At 70.2% G+C, this 18,410-nt stretch overlaps 6 protein-coding genes across 6 annotated transcripts; 5 read left to right on the top strand and 1 right to left on the bottom strand.

The window, feature by feature from the left end:
- Positions 1–1,622: 1,622 nt before the first annotated feature.
- On the top strand, positions 1,623–2,213 carry AURANDRAFT_28757 (hypothetical protein; the record flags this gene model as incomplete). The annotated part of the gene is made up of 1 exon (XM_009040352.1): positions 1,623–2,213. One exon carries the CDS (start codon positions 1,623–1,625, stop codon positions 2,211–2,213), a length of 591 nt encoding a protein of 196 aa, XP_009038600.1.
- Positions 2,214–3,794: 1,581 nt separating this feature from the next.
- On the top strand, positions 3,795–5,324 carry AURANDRAFT_71923 (hypothetical protein; the record flags this gene model as incomplete). Its single annotated transcript, XM_009040353.1, has 2 exons — positions 3,795–4,105; positions 4,162–5,324. 2 exons carry the CDS (start codon positions 3,810–3,812, stop codon positions 5,204–5,206), a joined length of 1,341 nt encoding a protein of 446 aa, XP_009038601.1.
- Positions 5,325–5,820: 496 nt separating this feature from the next.
- On the top strand, positions 5,821–6,219 carry AURANDRAFT_28672 (ribosomal protein L39; the record flags this gene model as incomplete). Its single annotated transcript, XM_009040354.1, has 2 exons — positions 5,821–5,859; positions 6,103–6,219. Coding segments are annotated over 2 exons (156 nt in total), but the record flags the coding sequence as incomplete, so codon positions are not given.
- A 2,207-nt stretch (positions 6,220–8,426) lies between these two features.
- AURANDRAFT_28676 (hypothetical protein) lies at positions 8,427–11,284 on the bottom strand (the record flags this gene model as incomplete). Its single annotated transcript, XM_009040196.1, has 3 exons — positions 8,427–10,709; positions 10,743–11,139; positions 11,199–11,284. Coding segments are annotated over 3 exons (2,766 nt in total), but the record flags the coding sequence as incomplete, so codon positions are not given.
- Positions 11,285–12,040: 756 nt separating this feature from the next.
- On the top strand, positions 12,041–12,340 carry AURANDRAFT_17118 (hypothetical protein; the record flags this gene model as incomplete). The annotated part of the gene is made up of 1 exon (XM_009040355.1): positions 12,041–12,340. A coding segment is annotated over one exon (300 nt), but the record flags the coding sequence as incomplete, so codon positions are not given.
- Positions 12,341–12,813: 473 nt separating this feature from the next.
- AURANDRAFT_71922 (hypothetical protein) lies at positions 12,814–18,106 on the top strand (the record flags this gene model as incomplete). The annotated part of the gene is made up of 7 exons (XM_009040356.1): positions 12,814–13,931; positions 14,373–14,508; positions 14,928–15,115; positions 15,144–15,291; positions 15,315–16,109; positions 16,310–16,744; positions 17,019–18,106. 7 exons carry the CDS (start codon positions 12,814–12,816, stop codon positions 18,060–18,062), a joined length of 3,864 nt encoding a protein of 1,287 aa, XP_009038604.1.
- Between the last annotated feature and the right edge of the window lie 304 nt (positions 18,107–18,410).

The following is an 18,410-nucleotide window of genomic DNA, read 5'->3' as shown; positions in this document are numbered from 1 at the left end:
CTCGAAGCACCGCCGCCCATGGTGGTGGCAGCCCGGGAGCGCGCCGCGAGGCGGAGCACCCGTCGAGCGGCGCCAGTCGCGCCGAAGCGGCCGAAGTCGCGCCCGCGGTCCGGCGCGCCGTCCCAGGAGGCGCGGCGCCGGTGCGCGGGCGGCGCTACGGCAGCCCAAACGCTGTGCCCCAGGCGGCCAACTCCTTCGGAAGTGGGGAGCTGATGCTGCCCCTTCAGCGTATCCGCAGGTGCTGCGCGCTACTATGGGCCGGCGCACCGAGTCCTGACGCGGGACCTTCGTCGCGGCGCTGAGAGATGTACTCGCTCTACAGCGAGGCGGACAAGGTGCGCTTCGAGCACGACGGCGAGTCCCAGCTCCAGCTCCAGCTGCGGAAGGAAACCTACGAGATCGAGGAGGCGCACCGGCGGCGCGCGGACCGCGCCGGGCGCATCGCCGAGCTCCAGGGCAGCTCGGAACCCGCGGCGGTCATCCGGCGCGTCGACCCGTCCATCGACCCGGAGGAGTACACCTGCGCCGAGCTGTACCTCCATCTGCGAGACAACCTCGAGGAGCGGATGGCGCTCGCGGCCGCGAACCCGACGCCCAAGACGGAGTCCCCCATCCACAAGCGCCAGCCCACGAGCGCCAAGGCCGCGGCGGTGGGGAGCCCCGCGTCCTTTTTTTACCGTCGCGATCGCAACCGCCGTTCCCCCGCGCCGCGCAGGGCATGACGCGGAAGGACGTCGCGACGTCCCTGCGGCTCGCGCGCATGGCGAGCTCGAAGCGCCTGGAGAGCGAGGGGGCGCTGGACTGCATGCGGTCGGCGTAATTCGAGTTAGGCGGTCCTGTAGACTCTCACGGGCTCGCGCCGTCGATGGCGTCGAGGGCCTTGCGAATGCGCCGCCCGGCGTTCGCGAGCTTGACGGCGTGCTGCAGGGCCGTGACGAACTCCTTCTTGGCCTTGCGGAGCGCCGGCGGCGGCATGCCCGCGAAGAGGAGGACCGTGTCGCGCGGCGGCGGCGGCGCGTCCTCCTCGCACGTCGTCGCGTCCGCGGTCGCCGCCGCGGCCGCGTCGCCGCGGCGCCGCAGCGACTCGGAGCTCGGCACGCGCCGCGACTCGTCGAGGCCGCCCTTGCGCGCGCGGAACGCGGCCGACGCCGCGAGCTGGTCGACGGCGCAGGCGTCGAACGCGTCGTCGGCGTCGACGGAAAACTGGGCGCTGAGCTCCTCGCGCACGTTGAGCGCGGAGATGGACGACGACGGGCCGACGGCCTGGCGCGCCTTGGCGAGGTCCAGGAAGCCCTTGCGGATCGTCTTGCCGAGGCGCTGCTGCTCCTTGTAGTACTCGTCGGCTTCCGTGAGCACGCAGAGGATGGCGGCGTTTTCTTGTTCTAGGAGCGCGTCGCTCTTGTTTTCGGCCATGGTTTTCGCGGTGTCGATTATCGATTTGGTGGTCAATGCACGCTGGTCGGGGCTGCGCAAAAATTACACACCATACGCGATCGTGGCCGACCCCGGCCAAAATCTCGCCGGGGCAAAATCGCGCGCGGCAGCGACAGCTCCTCCGCTAGCGATTTAGCTCGCCCTCCGCCTGCGCCGTCGTAATCGCCGCCGCCGCGCGTAAATAAACGATGCCCAAGACGAGCTTTTTGCGGAACTACCGCAAGACGTCGAAGACGCCCCGCCGCCCCTTCGAGAAGGAGCGTATTGATGGCGAGCTCAAGCTTGTGGGCGAGTACGGCCTCCGGTGCAAGCGCGAGCTCTGGCGCACGCAGCTCGCCCTCGCGAAGCTCCGCAAGGCCGCGCGGACGCTCCTGACGCTCGACACGAAGGACCCCGCGCGCATGTTCGAGGCCCCGGCCCTCCTCCGCCGCCTCCAGCGCTACGGCCTCCTCGACGAGACGGAGCTCGAGCTCGACGCGGTGCTCCAGATGACGACGCAGCGCCTCCTCGAGCGCCGCCTCCAGACCAAGGTCTTCAAGCAGGGCCTGGCCAAGTCCATCCACCACGCGCGCGTCCTCATCAAGCAGCGCCACATCCGCGTCGGCAAGCAGGTCGTCAACGTGCCGTCGTTCCTCGTGCGCCTCGACTCCGAGAAGCACATCGACTTCGCGATCACGTCGCCCTACGGCCAGGGCCGCCCGGGCCGCGTCGCGCGCAAACGCGCCGCGGCCAAGGCCGCGGCGGGCGGCGGCGGCGACGCCGGCGAGGAGTCGGACTAGGCGCTTGCGCGTCCCGTCCTCTCCCCGGAGCCCCCCCGACGAAAAACACGGCCGCGGGCATTCTTCCGCCGCCCGCGGTTCAAGTAGCGACGGCCGCCGCGTCGCGCCCCCCGTAAACATCTATACAAACCCGCGCCTCTCCGCCGGGGGGGCGTCCGGTTCGAGCCTGAGGGGCCGCGTCGCGACTTGTGTCGCTGTTCCCGTCCGCGCGCGCCGGGGATCGAAAAGGGGCCGCGGCTCCCGCGAGCTTGGTAGACCCCGATCGGCACTATTACGCGTCGCGCCAGGTCACGGTCGTCCGCTCGCGGAGGAACGCGGGCACGTCGCCGAGGTCGATGTTCTCCCGGTCCGCGATGGCGACGGAGATGTGGGCCCAGTCCTCGCCCGTCTCGCGGCGCAAGAAGCCCCGGATCTCCGCGTTCGCCGCCGCCTCGCCGTCGGCCGCCGCGCGCGCGCGGAGCCGCTCGCCGATGATCGCCTTTTTCTCGTCGTCCGTTCGCGGGTCCGGCCGCTTCTCGAGGACGCGCTTCACGGCGACGCTGCAGGCGCAGGTCGCGCCCTTCTCGAGGTCGCCGAATTCGGGCGAGAGGGCGCTCCGCAGGTCGAGGTCGACGTCGAAGTCGAAGTCGTGCGAAGCGCCGTCGACGACCGCCGCGTCCGCGAGCGCCGTCGACACCAAGCCGAAGGGTTCGGCCTGGTCGTCGAGGAGCTCGACGAGGTAGTTCTCGCGCCGCCACTCGAAGCCCGGCGCCGAGAAGGCCACGTCCGCGAAGACGCAGAGGCCCAGCGCCGCGGGCCCGTCGACGCCGACGAGCGCGTAGGGCCTGTTGACCTCGTCGAACTTGGCGTCGACGTCCGCGGCGGAGACGACGCGCCGCGGCGCGGTCACGGCGATACTTTTGTAGTTGAGCTCGAAGGCTGCGGCGGCCGCTGCGAGGAGGAAGCAGTGCATGGTGTGTGCGCTCGGCGCTGCGAATGCGCCGCGACAGCGGTGCTGCGGCAGCGCTGCTGCCGCCGATGAGCTGTCTGCGACGCTGTTACGACGACGAGCGTCACAGCGCGAGCGGCGGACGGCGCGGTCGCTGCTGCCGCCGATGAGCTCTCTGCGAAGCTGTTGCGACGACGAGCGTGAGTTACAGCGCGAGCGGCGGACGGCGGCTGTGGCGGTGGCAGCTCTGTTCTGCTCTGAGATGGGTGGTTTTGCGCCGGCGACGCGTCCATGGCCGACGCGCTCCCCGTCTAAATTCGCGGTTTTTGGCCAGTGCCCAGAGACGCCCGGTGGCCAAACGTGCCAGAAACAAGCGCTCGATTTGCGACGAATGGCTAGCCACTTCAAGTTCGCCCAGGCTGGCGCCGCGCCGCGTACCGGCGAAGCGCGTCACGATCGACGGCGCTGGATACGCCCCTTGGTTCCGAGCACGACGTGGGTGTGGCAGCTGGGGTAGGCAATTTACGCCAAGTTTAAGCGACGACACCGCTCTGCACGCAGCTGTGCCGTGGCGCCATTGGAATCAAAAAAGGCTTGCGAGCCAATCAAGAGCTGCGTTGAGCCAGTTGCGGTGGGCTCTTGAGGGCGAGGCGACTTGACTGCATCCGATGGTGCGCAAAATTGCCGCCCTGACGGCGGCGTTGGCCTACTCGGCCGATGCTCTGGCCCCCAAGAAGGCGGGCCTCTTCCAGGGGAGGTATGACGCGGCCGCGGGGACGTTCAAGACGGAACAGCTGCGCGCCGCCTCCTTCGACGAGTTCCAGCTCGACGCGACGTCCGCGGCGGCGTCCCCCGCGGGGCAGCTCTACACGGCGGACGGCGCGCCGCTCATGACGGCGCCCTGCTGCATCAAGGTCGTCGGCGTCGGCGGCGGCGGCGGGAACGCGGTGAACCGCATGGTCGAGCGCGTCGCCCCGCGTCCTTCGAACTCAGAACCGGCAGTGAACCCATGCCCCGTAGGACGGACGCGGGCTCCTTCGTGGACTTTTGGGCCATGAACACGGACGCGCAGGCGCTCTCGCGAAGCCTCGCGGGGAACACGATGAACATCGGCCGCGAGACGACGCGCGGTTTGGGCGCCGGCGGCAAGCCGTCGCAGGGCGAGGCCGCGGCCGAGGAGTCGCGGGCGGAGATCGCCGCGGCGCTGTCCGGCGCGGACATGGTCTTCGTCACGGCGGGCATGGGCGGCGGCACGGGGTCCGGCGCGGCGCCCATCGTCGCGTCCGTCGCCAAGGAGCTCGGCGCGCTGACCGTCGGCGTCGTCACGAAGCCCTTCGGCTTCGAGGGCCGGAAGCGCGCCCAGCAGGCCCAGGTCGCGACGCGGAACCTCCAGGAGGCCGTGGACACGCTCATCGTCATCTCCAACGACCGCCTGCTCCAGATCGTGCCCGAGGGGACCACGATGGAGGGCGCGTTCCTCGTCGCGGACGACATCCTCCGCCAGGGCGTCGTGGGCATCTCCGAGATCATCATCAAGCCGGGCCTCATCAACGTCGACTTCGCCGACGTGCGCTCCATCATGAGCGACGCGGGCACGGCGCTCATGGGCATCGGCCAGTCCAAGGGCAAGGACCGCGCGGCCGAGGCCGCGGGCTTGGCGACGTCCTGCCCGCTCCTCGACTCCCAGTTCATGAACGCCAAGGCCGTCGTCTTCAACATCTGCGGGCCGCCGGATTTGACGCTCGCGGAGGTCAACTCCGCCGCGGGCGTCATCTACGAGAACGTCGCGCCCGACGCGAACATCATCTTCGGCGCGTCCGTCGACGAGAACATGGGCCAGGACGTCTCCGTGACGGTCCTCGCCACGGGCTTCGAGTCCTCCCTCACGGACGTGCTCTCCGACGAGATCGCGCTCGACGCGCCCGGCCAGGGGCTCCCGGGCTTCTCCGCCGCGCCCGCCGCGCAGCCCCAGGCGCCGCCCGCGGCCTACCCGCCGCAGGGCATGCCGCCGGCGCCGCCGGCGCCGCAGAAGAAGAGCGGCTTCCTCAAGCGCCTCGGCCGCTAGGGGGCGGGACCCAAGCACCCGCCCGTCAGCGGCGCCCAAGACGCGCCCCGGCCCGCTCGAGGCAGACCCCTCCGCGGCGCGGTGACCGCGCCGCCGAACTACTTAAGCGACCAGGGACACACACACGGGGCGATTAGGTTCCGAGTCCGAGTCGCTCGGCGGCTTGTCACACGGTGGCCCCGCGCGAATCACACCCCATGGCACAGCATCCTCGCCGTCGGGCTCCGCGACGGCATCCTCCGCCGGCTCGTTATCGTCGAGCCGGGCCTCGTCGACGTCGCCCTCGGCTCCATCATGGGTGTCCGACGTCGCGAGCGAGCGGCTCCGCGCGCCGCGGTGCACCCGCGCGTGCTCATCGGACCCCCGGCGTCCTCGCTCCAATCAATCGCTATTTGGCGGCGACGATACGATGGTGAGAGCGCCCTCCACTCCCGCGCTGTCCAGTGACCGCCTCTCCGCCGCCGCTGAGCCTTCAACCGGGCTCTTGACGACGGTGGCGAATCGCTGGACGGTGACCCCGTCCCCGGAGACGCGTTTGCGCGAGAGAGCGCCCCCAAACCCTCCCCGTCGCCGCGCTGCGCCGCGCTCAGCGCTCACCGCGCGCCCCCCTCGCGCAGCCTTCCCACAAGACGTTCCGCACGAAGCGGACTCTGGTGCGCCGCCGAGTCCAATACCAGTCCACGAGAGGGGGCCGGAGCCGGGACCGACGGACCGACGGCGAAAGCGTTCCGCCGGCGGGCGCCACGGAGCCGACGCCGGGCCGAGCCCCGCCCCGGGACGCCGACCCGCGCGTGCCCTGCCGCGGGGCGGGGCTGCGACGCCGTGGGTTCCGCGCCGAGGGGCGCGCACTCGCTCGCCGACGGACGAACGTCGCTCACCCGCTCGTTTCCCCGCAGGCGAAGAAGATGAAGCAGAACCGCCCCATCCCCCAGTGGATCCGCATGCGCACGGACAACAAGATCCGCTGGAACGCCAAGCGCCGCCACTGGCGCCGCACGAAGCTCGGCCTCTAGGCGCGGTCTGATCCCCGCCTTTTTCGCCGCCCTAAGTTGCTTCGAACGCAAGCCGAGTTCCATCGCGGGGTTTGCTCGCAACAGAACCGTCCGAGGTAGCGACCCGCGTAGTGCCCAGGCGCGAGAACCGCATAGAAAACTACCGCGCGGTATGCCTCTCGAGCGGGGAGCGCGCGTCTCGGACGTCGCGTCGCCGTCGCCCTCCGGCTCGGGGCACAGGCCCGTCTCCTCGAAGGAGTCGACGGAGCCGGCGTCGTCGTCCGGCGCCGCGGGCGGCTCGGGCGCGAGGGGCCACGCGCGGCCGCCAGGTCGGCCCTCCGAGGAGGCGACGAGCGCGAGCCGGAGCCGCGCGGCGGCCGGCGGCGCCGCGTGGACGAGGTCGAGCCGCGGCAGGAAGTCGGTCCGCCAGACCTCGACGCCCCGGTCCGTGCCCGCGTACGCCGTCGCGCCGCGGGCGGCGACGAACGACGCCAGCCGCGCGGTCAGCGCGAAGGACGCGTCGCGCCGCGGCCGGCCGCCGCCGTCGACGCGGTAGAGGTCGCAGGCGAGGCCGCGCGCGACGACGAAGCGGCCGTCGTCGAGGAACGCCACCGCGACGGCGTCGTCGGCGTCGTCGGCTTCGGCCGCGCGGTACGCGGGCGCCGTCCCGTCGGCCGCGCAGGTCCAGGCGCCGGCGCGCGTCGCGAAAACGATCGTCGTCCCGCGCAGCGCCGCGTCGAGCACGGCGTCGCCCGCGCCGGCGTCCGCGCCGCGGCGGAACCGCCGCCGCGGCTCGAAGAGCGCGTCGCCGCCCGCTTCGTAGACGGCGACGTCGTCGCCGACGGCCGCGAGCACGCGGTCTCCGCCCGCGCGCACGACGCCGCGGGGCGGCGGCGCGTCCGCGCCGACGGGCCCGGCGAGGAGCTGGGCGTCGGCGGCGACGCGGCCGTTTGTCGCGACGGCGTAGCGAGAGACGTGCGCGGCGCCCCGCGCGTCGGTCTCGAGCGACAGGAGCGCGCCGGCGTGCGCGAGGGACAGGACGCTCCGGTCCATGGACGCCCAGACGGCGACGACGCGGTCCTCGGCGGCGCTGTAGGCCCAGATCTCGCGCGACGGCGCCTCGGGCGTGGCAAAATAGATGAGGTCGCTCTCGGGCGCCGCGGCCACGAGCGTCATGTCGTCCGGCAACGCCAGCGATGCATCGGTGGTCGGCGCGGGTTTCGACGATGCCTCGGGCGTCGGCGACTCGCTTGGGCTCGAGGCATACTCGACGACGATGGCACCCATCCTGTATTGTGCGTTCCTGCAGCACGCTTCGCGTTCAGCACATCGCGCGCGGCTCACCCATTCTACCATGCATGGTCGATGCTGCAATTGCTTGCCGTGCAAGTTGAAGCCCACGGCAGTTTCTTAGCGGGCGCGGGGCCCGGCCCCTAGGCGCCGATGTTCAGCTTGAGGAGGACGGGCGCGAGCTTCTCGACGTCGCAGTCCTCGTCGAGGTCCATGCCGCCCGCGTCCGTGTCCATGGCGTTCGCGTCGACCTTGGCCGGCCGCGTGATGGAGCAGGACAGGCCGTCGAGGAGCACGCGCTTGCGGCTCGCGAGGTTCATGTTGCCCTTGGCCTCGAGGATGGCGCGCAGCGTCAGGTCCTTGGCCGACGGCTCCGGCGCGGGCAGCACCGCGGGCAAACCCCCCAACGCCTTGTACTTGGACCACTCGTTCAGGTACTTCATGGTCATGGCGCCGCGGATGCCCGCCTTCGTGAGCTCCATCATGGCCTTGCCCTTGGGCAGGTCCAGCGCGGGCAGCTTCGCGAGGTCCACGGGCTCGACGAAGGGGAAGACGCGCGCGGCGATCGACCGCTTGCCGCCGTCGTCGTCCGTCGTCTCGCCGCAGGGCAGGTTCCAGGCCGTGAGCTTGAGCCCGTGGGTCTTCAGGAGCCAGTCCTTGAGCACGTCCACGGTCCAGGTCTCCGCGTCCGCCGGCGGCTCGAGCTTGGACCAGACGCTGTGGCCCTCGGGGTACGCGACGGACGTGGACACCTCGTAGAAGGCCTTCTTGATGTCGCCCTTGTCGTCGAAGGCGTCGGGCGGCAGGCCCGACGCGTCGGGCTTCACGGACGTCTCCTTGGTCTTGAAGGTCACCAAGTTGTCCGCGTCGAACGACGGGTAGTAGTTCGACGCCAGGCCGACCTGGCGCGTCCGCAGCGCCGTCGCGGGCTTGTCCAACACGATCTTGAAGAGCTCGAGCATGACGAGGCCCGTCACCGCCGCCGTCGTCGTCGCGATGGCGGGGATGATGCGGCCCGCCGTGAGCTTGGCCTTGTCGAAGTCCGTGGGGGGGATGGAGTAGTTGGCCGCGCGGCAGTTCGCGCAGGCCGTGACGAACTCGACGTGGAAGTTGTAGTCGTCGTCCTTCTCGAAGTCCGCGGGCTCCACGTCGACGAGCGCGCTCGCGTCCGCGCGCGCGAGCTCCGCGACGGCCGCCAAGCCCCGCGCGCGGGCGTCGTCGTCGCCGGCCATGGCCGCCTCCTCGGGCTTGGGCGCGCCCTGCTCCATGCCCGTCGTGTCGACCTTTTTGGAGACGTAGGCCGGCGTCGCGAGGGACGCGGCGAGGCGCGCGGCCCAGTCCGCGGACCGCTCGCCCGACGCGTAGTCGTCGTCGTCCTCGGCCTTGCGCGGCTGCGCGCCGACGGACTGCGCGAGGAGGTGCGTCGCGGACACGAGAAACTTCCAGTCGTCGCCGTTGCCGGCGCCGTAGGTCGCCGGGCTCGGGAACTTCTTGTGGCCGCTCCAGAAGGGGCCCTTGTCGGCGCCGTCCGCGCCCTTGACGCGCGCGTCCGCCGGGTACGCCGTCGTCAGGTCGAGGATCATGTCGCGGAAGAGCGCGTGGAAGGCGTCGAAGGCGCGCTGGGCGCAGGCCGCGCGCCGGTTCGCCAGGGGCGTTAGCGCGAGGCGCAGCGACGCGAGGAGCGCCTCGGCGTCGGCCGCGGCGCCGTCCGCCGCGGCCGCGTCGCCGCTCTCGAGCTTCTTGCGCAGGTCCTCCACGGCGGCCTGCGGGTCCTGGGCGAACTTGCGCAGGCGCCGCGCGGGCTTCTCGAAGAGCTCCGCGAACTTGTCGCGGGCCCACTCGATGCAGTGCTCGATGAGGTGCGGGAAGTTGCGCAGCGTGCACATGGGCACCCCCCCGCCCTCGGCGGCGTTGCCGCCCTCGCGGTAGGTCTTGGTCTTGTGGGGCACGACGGGGTCGACGTTGCCGCTCGTGCCCATGGTGCCCGACTCGAGCAGCGACTTCTCGAACTTGACGCACGTCGCGTCGACGTAGAACCGCGCCTCCATGTTGTCCAAGGCGTTGCAGACGCCGTCCAGACCCTCCCAGAAGGCGTCGTCGAAGAAGGTCGTCTCCGTTTTGACGCCGACGTAGGCCTCGACCGTGCGCACCTTGAGGTCCGCGTTCATCGCGTTCGCGCACGTCCGCGGGCCCGGGTCCGTCGCCATCTTCGACGCCGCCGCGGCCTTGGAGTGGCCGACGTTGTGCTCGCGGAAGAGGAACTGGCGCGTCAGGTTCGACAGCTCGATGCGGTCCGCGTCGGCGATGACGAGCTGGCCCTCGGGGCCGCAGCAGACGCCGTTGAGCCCAAAGTTCTTGACGAACTCGCAGCCCAGAGCGCCGCTCCCGACGAGGAAGTAGTTCAGGTTCCCGAGCTTCTGGACGAAGGACGCGCCGAAGACGGCGATGAGGTCGTCGTAGCGGCAGCCCTGGGGCGCGCGGTCCGCGAGCGGCGGCGGCGGCGACGGCAGCGTCTCCATGGAGTTGAAGTGGAGGAAGCCGTCGATGGGCGCGTACTTGCCCGCGCACTTGACGACCTCCTGGGCGACGACGCCGCCGGCGAAGCAGGCCATGGGCTGGAGCTCCACGGCGCAGTGGCGCGCGAAGGCGCGGCAGAAGTCGGCGTCGACGTCGACGTCCGCGGCGCCGCAGCCGTTCGCCGTCGCGCGGTTCGCGACGCGGCACGCCTCCGCGTAGGCCTTGGCGTTGGCGAGCACGGCGTCGGCGTCGGCCTCGTCGTTGGGCTTCGGGAAGCGCTTCTCCGTGGCCTCGAACTCCATCAATCCGACGAGCGCCGCGTGGAGCTGGAGCTCGTGGTTGGAGAACGTGTAGTCGGTCATGACGAGGCCGTCGGGCGCGAACGACGACCCGGGCGCGAGGAGGCGCGACCCCAGGGACTTGAAGCGCAATAATTTGGGGTTCTTGCGCTCCGTGATGAGGCCGCCGGACTCGTAGGGCGCCAACGACCGCGTGTCGCCGATGCGGAACGAGTTCGCCGGGTCGCCCGCCTGGCTCGTCCAGGGGAAGGGCGGGCAGCCGTTGAGCGAGTTTCCGCCGAGCGTCGCCGCGCTGGCCTCGTCGAGCGCGGAACAGCCGACGACCTCGCTGAACTCGTAGAGCGAGTGCTCGGGCGGCGACGTCGCGGGGACGCCGTCGGGCACGATGAAGCGGACGAGGCCCCGCTCCTCGCGCGAGATCGACTCCACCAGGCGCACGATGGGCCGCTCGCCGTCGGCGTCGCGGCAGAGGAACTCGTCGCCGTGGTCGACGAAGACGGACATGGCCAGGCCGCCGACGAAGGCCCAGACGAAGCTCACGGGCGCGGGGACCGTCGTCGGCACGCCGCGCTCGTCGACGACGGTCTTCTCGCGGCCGCGGCAGAACTCGTTCCAGCGCACGAGCTCGTCGCGGTTGACGCCGTCCGTGAAGACGACGCAGGTCATGGCCCCGACCAATGCCTCGTTGAGCTCGTCGGCGACGACGACGGCGGCTTCCGGGTTCAGCTCCTGGAGCCGCGGCCGGCAGACGGCGTCGCGGGCCGACCCGACGTCGTCCGCGCCGAGGAAGAAGTTCGCGCCCGTGTCCGCGATGGCCACGGGCTTCGGGTCGTACCTGCGCGCTTCGCGGGTGACCGCGCGCCTCCGCAGACGACGCGACGCGGCGCCGCGGACAGCGTGAGGCTGCTCACGCCCTGGAGGAGGCAGTTCTTGGCGATCTCGACGCCCGTGCCCCGCAGGCCCACGACGAGCAGCTTCATGTCCCGCAGGAACTTGGTCCTGTGGTTGTGATGTTCGGAACGCGCGCCCGCCGACGGCGGAACCGCGGGACGCCGCGTCGCGCGTCTCCGCGCCAAGCGCCGCATTCTGCCGCGAGAACTTGTTGTTCAGCTTGGCGGCCGCACGGTCGCCCATGATGACGGTCCTAAAAGCGCGGCGGTCGCGCATGTGGTCGTGGAGGGTACTCTCCGGTCGTGGTGGGGCGGATCCGGCGTGGACAGCCGCGCGCGCGCGCGCGGCCCGGCGCGTCGGTCACGAGGCGCGCGGTACTCTGGTGACGACAGCGCGTCGACATGGTTCGGACGCCGCGGAATCACTGCCGGGTTCTCTTAGACTAGCCGCGCGAAGCAAGCAGCGAGGCGCGCGCCGATCGATGGAGAGAGGCGAGACGCAAGGCGCAAGGTTTTGGGTGCAGTCATAAAAGCCCCATGCTAGAATGCGTGCAACGATGCTGCCCTGCGGCCTGTAGATCGAGCCAAGCCGCAATGGACGACGATCCCGCCACCTGGAAGATCAGCCGCCTGAAAAAGACGCTCGACGCCGCGCGCGTCGGCTACGCCGACGTCAACGAGAAGAGCGAGCTCGTCGCGCGCGTCCGCGCCGTCCTCGACGGCGCAGCAGACACCGCCAGCGCGCCGAGCAGCGCGCCGTCGGCCAGCGCGCCGAGCAGCGCGCCGTCGGCGCGCCGCGCGGGCGCCAGCGGCGACGTCGGGCGCATCCTTGCCTGCGACCCGAGCGACCTCTACGGCATCTTGGACGTCGACAAGCGCTGCGACGGAGCGGCGATCAAAAAGAGCTACCGCAAACTCGCCCTAAGACTCCACCCGGACAAGAACAGCCAGCCCGGCGCGGCCGACGCCTTCAAGCGCGTCTCCGCCGCCTTCGCTACGCTTTCGGACCCCCGCGCGCGGCGGCACCACGACTACTTTGGCGGCGGCGGCACCGAGGAGTCGTCGGGCTCGTCGTCCGCGCCGAGCGGCGGGCCGGGGGCCTTCGGGGACGTCGACGCCGAGGAGCTGTTCCGCGCGTTTTTCGGCAGCGACGACGACGACGCGGCGACGACGGCGGTGGCCGCGTACGACTTCTCGCCGGAGGCGCTCGTGCAGCGCGCGAAAAACGGCGCCGCGGTGTGTCGGCGGCTGGGCGCGACCTTCGCGTCGAACCCCTGGACCCTCGTCACGGCGCTCTCCGGCCTCATATCGCTCTGCAACGTGCTCGGGTCGCTGACCGAGCGCTTCGGCGCGAAGCTCGTCGTGCTCGGGCCGCTGGCCGGCCTCGCGCTCGCCAAGGCGCCGCCGGAGCACCGGCGGAGCGTCGTGCTGACGGCCATCGCGATCCTGTGCTCGGGTCTGCTTTAAATCAAGAGCAGAATAGAGGGATGCTTTGCTTCAACGATGCAACATTGAAGCTTAACATCCGATGGTTGCAGTCCTCGTCAGCTGCGATCTCTCGATCGACTGCACGAGCTCGCGTCGACTGCCCATCGTTCGGCCTAAACACCTCTGCAGCAATGGCCGCCCACCACTGCTTCGGCGCCGGCGCCGACGAGCGGCGCAAGTGGCTCTCCAAGGAGGCCAAAGCGGAGCTCGAGGGCGTCGTCAATTACATCGCCACGCCCGGCAAGGGCATCAGCGCCTGCGACGAGAGCGGCCGCACCATCAACCCGCGCCTCGAGGCCGTGGGCCTGACGCCGTCCGAGGAGCTGCGCCGCTGCTACCGCCAGACGCTCTTCGACGCTCCCGGCGCGCCCGACTACCTCACGGCCGTCATCCTCGACCCGGAGACCGTGAAGCAGTGCGCCGACGACGGCACGCCGTTCCCCGCGCTGCTGAAGAAGCGCGGCTTGCTGCCCGGCGTCAAGCCGTCGCTCACGGTCTACAAGCTGCCCGGCACGTCCGGCGAGACGTGCATGCAGGGCCTCGACGGCCTCGCGCTGCGCTGCCGCGAGTACAAGGCCGCGGGCTGCACCTTCGCCAAGTGGCGGTCGCCGCTGACCATCGACGTCGCCCAGGGCACGCCGTCGGCGCTGGCCATCGAGACGAACATGCGCGACCTCGCCCGCTACGCGTTGATCTGCCAGGCCGAGGGGCTCGTGCCCATCGTCGAACCGGACCTCGTCTTGAAGGGGGACCACTCCCTCGAAGACGCCGTGGAGGCCAACGCGCGCGTCAACATGGAGTTGTTCCGCGCGTGCGCGGACTACGGCGTGTACCTGGAAGGGTGCATCCTGAAGACGAATCTGGTGAACGCGGGCAAGGACGGGGCGACGGAGTATTCGTTGGAGGACATCGCCGACGCGAACTTGAGGATGCTCCGGCGCGTGCTGCCCGTGGCGGTCAAGACCGTGAACTACCTCTCGGGAGGTCAGGATTTGGAGCAGGCGTCGTCGCGGCTCGCGGCGATCAACGACCTCAAGAAGAAGCGCGGCGGCGACAAGTACGCGCCCTGGAACCTGTCCTTCTCCTGGTCCGCGTGCATCCAGCTCCCCATCTTCCAGCTCTGCAAGACGGAGACGGCCGACGCGTCGGGCCTCCCGCGCGCGGCCATGCAGGCGCTCTACGTGAAGAACCTGGCCGTCGCGCGCGACGCCGCGTTGGGCAAGCACGCCGCGCTGCCCAAGAAGGGGTGGTTCGGCAACTAGGCAGGGTACGAGCGATGCTTTAAGAGCGAACTCTCTCCGCGACGGACTCACGCGGAGAAGAGGACCGCGGCGTCGTCGTGCGCGGCGAAGGTGATCTTGAAATCCGGCCCGACGTCGAGGACGCGGCGGAAGCGCTCGCCGAGGGCCTGCTGCACGGCCGCGTCGCGGCCGCGCGTCCAGACGCTCAGCGTGGTGTCGCGGCCGCGGTTGCACTTGAGCGCGACGCCGCAGACCTCCGCGGGGTCCTCGCCGGGCGCGACGAGCGTTCCCCCGATGGCCGCGAGCTCGAGCTTCAGCCAGCAGTCGTCGAGCACGGACCCCTTGCGGGGCAGCTCGACGCTCCACGTGCCGCCCTTGGCGTTGGTCGGGTCCTCCCACGCCGGCTGGATCGCCTCCCGAAACAGCTGGTAGTCGAACTTCTTCGGCAGGGCGACCGCGCTCGGCTTCTCGAGCGCCTTCTCGAGGCGCCAGAAGGCCTCGGCCGTCGTGAACTCGTGGAGCCGCGACGACTGCCAGTCGTTCTTCTTCGCCGGGCGCATGCCGCGGCCCCAGAACGTCCACCACGTCTCGAGCGCCATCTCGCCTGGAGAACCGTCGCGCGCGACGGGCAGGGCGTCGTCGGCCACCGGGTCGTCGTAGACCGTGGGCGGGGGCGTCGAGCCGCGGGCGGGGCCGAGGCGGCGGCGCGGCTTATCCGCGGCGAGCGCTTCGGCGCGCGAGGCCATCGGTTTGTCTTGTGATTCGAGGGTTGTCCGGGCGTCGGCGCGGCGCGCGGGTGACGGAGTTCGCGGGCGTCGAGGCGAGGCGTAGGCGTCGCGCTCGCTGAAAACAAAAAAGGCAAATCTGCACAGCGCGACAAGCTCGATTCGCGTCGGCGCGCAACGCAGCTCGCTCACAGCCCGCAGGCCGCGCGCGCAGCTCTCCGCCACGCCGCCGTCGCCGTGCGCGCAGCCCTCCGCCGCCCGTAAACCCGGCGCGCCAAGATCAAGCGCAAGCGGCCCGACGCCATGGCCGCGCTCCTCGACAAGAAGCTCGTGGACAAGGTCGAGCGCCTCAAGGCCGACGCGAACCGGTCCCTCATGGAGAAGCGGCCCATCGAGGCCTGCGGCATCTACGCCGAGGCCATCGCCATCCAGCCGAGCGCCGTGCTCCACAGCAACCGCGCGGCCGCGTACCTCCGGCTCGGCCGCTGGCAGCAGGCGATCGACGACGCGGACGCGGCGCTCGACGCTCGACGGGACCTACGCCAAGGCCTGGTACCGCAAGGCCAAGGCCCTCTGCGAGGACCGCCAGTTCGACGCCGCCGACGCGACGCTCGACGGCGCGTTCGAGGCTATCCCGGCGAAGGTCGACGGCGAGGACAGCACCAGGCCATCGCGCGGGAGAAGTCCCTCGACGAGCTCGAGAAGCTCCGGGACCACGTGGAGCAGAAGCGCGACGAGGCCGCCGGCGCGCCGTCCATCAAGCACTTCGAGGTCATCGAGGAGCTCGGCAACGGCAACTACTCGTCGATCTATCGCGCGAAGCGCAAGGCCGACGGCCAGACTTTTGCTCTAAAGCTCGTCGAGAAGGCCCAGGTCGACAAGATCAAGAAGCGCCACCCGAACGTGCACAACGAGATCAAGATGGAGAAGCGGGCGCTGGCGAAGCTCCAGGACGGCCCGCGCGGCGAGCACCCGAATTTGATCAAGATGTTCCGCACGTTCCAGGACTACTACACGCTCTACTACATGATGGAGCTCTGCGAGGGCGGCGAGATGTGGGCCCAGACGCTGAGCCCCGACGGCGCGCGCGCCGGCGTGCCCGTGCACCACAGCCTCGCGCGCTTCTGGGTGTCGGAATTGGTCGACGCCGTCGAGCACGTGCACGCGTGCGGTCTGGTGCACCGCGACATCAAGCCCGAGAACATGATGCTCACGGCCGACGGCCACGTGAAGCTGATCGACTTTGGGACGGCGAAGGATTTGGTGGACACGGATCTGAACGGGCCCGAGTTCGTGGGCACGCCCGAGTTCATGGCGCCCGAGATGGTCGAGTCGAAGTCGACGACGAGCTACGCGGCGGACCTCTGGGCCGTGGGCATCGTCGCCTACCAGCTTGTGTGCGGCGTCGGCCCCTACAAGGCCCAGAGCCCCTACTTTAGCTTCCTGCGCATCAAGCGGGCCGTCGCGCGCAGGGCAGCAAAAGAGAGCGAAATTCCCAACTTCAAAGGCTCATATCTCGGCCGTTTCCCACTCGTTTTGGCTAATTCTTGGACGAGCGATCATCTCTCGGAACGGTCTCGAAGCGTGGATGCATTTTCCGGAACGGGCGCACGCGGAAAACTCACGTTGAAGCGACATTGAATCACCCTTTTGCTGCCCAGGTCGCGCGCGACACGTTCCCGGAGATCCTGCGGATCTCGCCCGCGGGCGACTTCGTGGGCGCGCTGCTCCGCGAGGACCCGGCGTCGCGCCTCGGAGCGACCGCGGCGCCCGGCGACTTGTCGGCGCTGCGAAAGACCGCCTGGCTCGCGCCCGAGTACGCCGCGTCGCCCGATCCGAACAAACGGGCGGCCGCGGCCGCGACGAAGATCCCGACGCTCGCGGAGCTCGCGCTGCGGGCCGTCGGCGACCTCGCGGAGCGCGCGGACTACGCGGAGAAGCGCCTGGGGCCGTCGGCGACGACCGCGGCCCTCGACGGGTCGGGGAAGCTCGTGCCCTGGCTCACGGCCGTCGAGCGCGCGACGCTCCGCCGCTACCTGGAGCGCGTCGGCGCGCTGAAGACTTTGAAGGTCCACCGCCTCCTCTACGACTCGCCCGTCGACGCGCGCTGCTCGCGCACGGACCCCTGCACGCGCCAGTACCTCGGCTTCGGCTACGACGCGGAGAGCTGTGCCGAAACCAAATATTCAACCCGACTTCAATGTGAGCGTATTCGAACGATTTGGACCAGACTCTTTCACTGTGCTTCGAGAACTCGACGAGAGCGATCGATCCGTCCAAAAATCAGCCGAATCGACTTTGATTTGACCGAGCTAGAGAATTCTCAAGTTTGGTGGGGACCCCCCAAACCAGTGGTTGGTTTCGGCACAGGCGGAGAGCAAGTACGACGCGCCGACCGCGTTCGTCGTCATGGGCCAGCCCCGCGTGGGCCGCAAGGCGCGGCTGAAGAAGCTCGACCCGGCGGACCCGGCGTCGCTGGACCACGAGCTCGCCCAGATCCGGCGCGCCGTGTCCGCCGTCAACCGCCTGCGGCCGCCGTTCTTGTTCGTCGCGGGCAACCTGGTCGCCTACGAGGTCGGCGAGGCGGGCCGCGCGGTCGCGCTCGACAAGTTCAAGAAGACCATGGCGCGCGTCTCCGAGACGATCCCGACCATGTACGTCTGCGGCAAGTTGGACGCGCCGGACAGGGCGTCGCTCGACGCCTACGAGGCGACGTTCGGGTCCAGCTTCTATTCTTTTTGGAAGAACGGGGCCAAGTACGTCGTCCTCAACTCGACGCTCTTCGACCTGGATCCGGCGTTGGACGACCGCGCGGCGCTCCAGGCGCGCTGGCTCGACGAGGAGCTCGAGCTGGGCAAGATCGGCAGCCACACCAATATTTTCGTGTCGTTCGAGGCGCCCGTGCGCGACAAGAGAGACTTGGCCGACCCGAAGCGCCGCGCGTGGGCGAAGAAGATCCTGAGCCACCGCGTCGACGGCTGGCTCTGCGGCGCGGGCGAGGAGCCCTTCTCGAAGCTGATCCACGCGCGCGACGTCCTCGCGGCCGACGGCGGCGCGAAGCCCAAGGTCCCGAAGCCCAAGCCGCTCGTCGTCGCGCCGAAGAAGCGGGTTATCGAAGACGGCGACGACGACGACGCGCCGCGCCTCGACGACGACGCGTCCGAGGACGACGACTCGGAGAGCGACGCGTCCTACGAGTCGGACAGCGACGAGCCCGAGGACGACAAGATGGCGCTCGTCTGCGGCACGCCGCCCGTGGCCGGTGGCGTCGGCGAGGACGAGCCCGTGCCCGCGGGCCTGCGCCTCGTCACCGTCTACGAGTCCCACTTCGACTCCAAGTTCTACGAGCTCGAGAAGGTCCCGGGCTCCATCGCGAACATCAAGGAGCGCGAGCCGCCGCTCAAGTGGCACTAGCCGGCTCTGTTTTTTTTGGGGGGACGCGTTACTTCGAGGGTGCGATTACGATACTATGTGCAACGGGGGACAACAACAGCCGCGGGGCCTTCGCCGAGTCGCGCTCGAGGCGGGCCTGTGCTCCGGGGGGAGCGGTTCTCATGGGATTCTCTTCTTGGGGCGCGTCAGCAGTTGAGGGCGTCGAGGGAGTCGCAGCGGATCATGCTGTTCTGCAGCGCGCCCGGCACGGACTCCGCGGAGATCGTCCGCGGCGCCGTCGGCGGCGGCGTCGCGCACTCGGAGACGTCGACGTCCGGGTAGGCGGCGACGCGGTCGTTGAGCGCGACGGCGACGGCGGCGCGCACGGCG

Source organism: Aureococcus anophagefferens (assembly GCF_000186865.1).
Source record: "Aureococcus anophagefferens unplaced genomic scaffold AURANscaffold_14, whole genome shotgun sequence".
NCBI lineage: Eukaryota > Pelagophyceae > Pelagomonadales > Pelagomonadaceae > Aureococcus > Aureococcus anophagefferens.
This window is presented reverse-complemented; position numbering and strand designations above follow the sequence as displayed.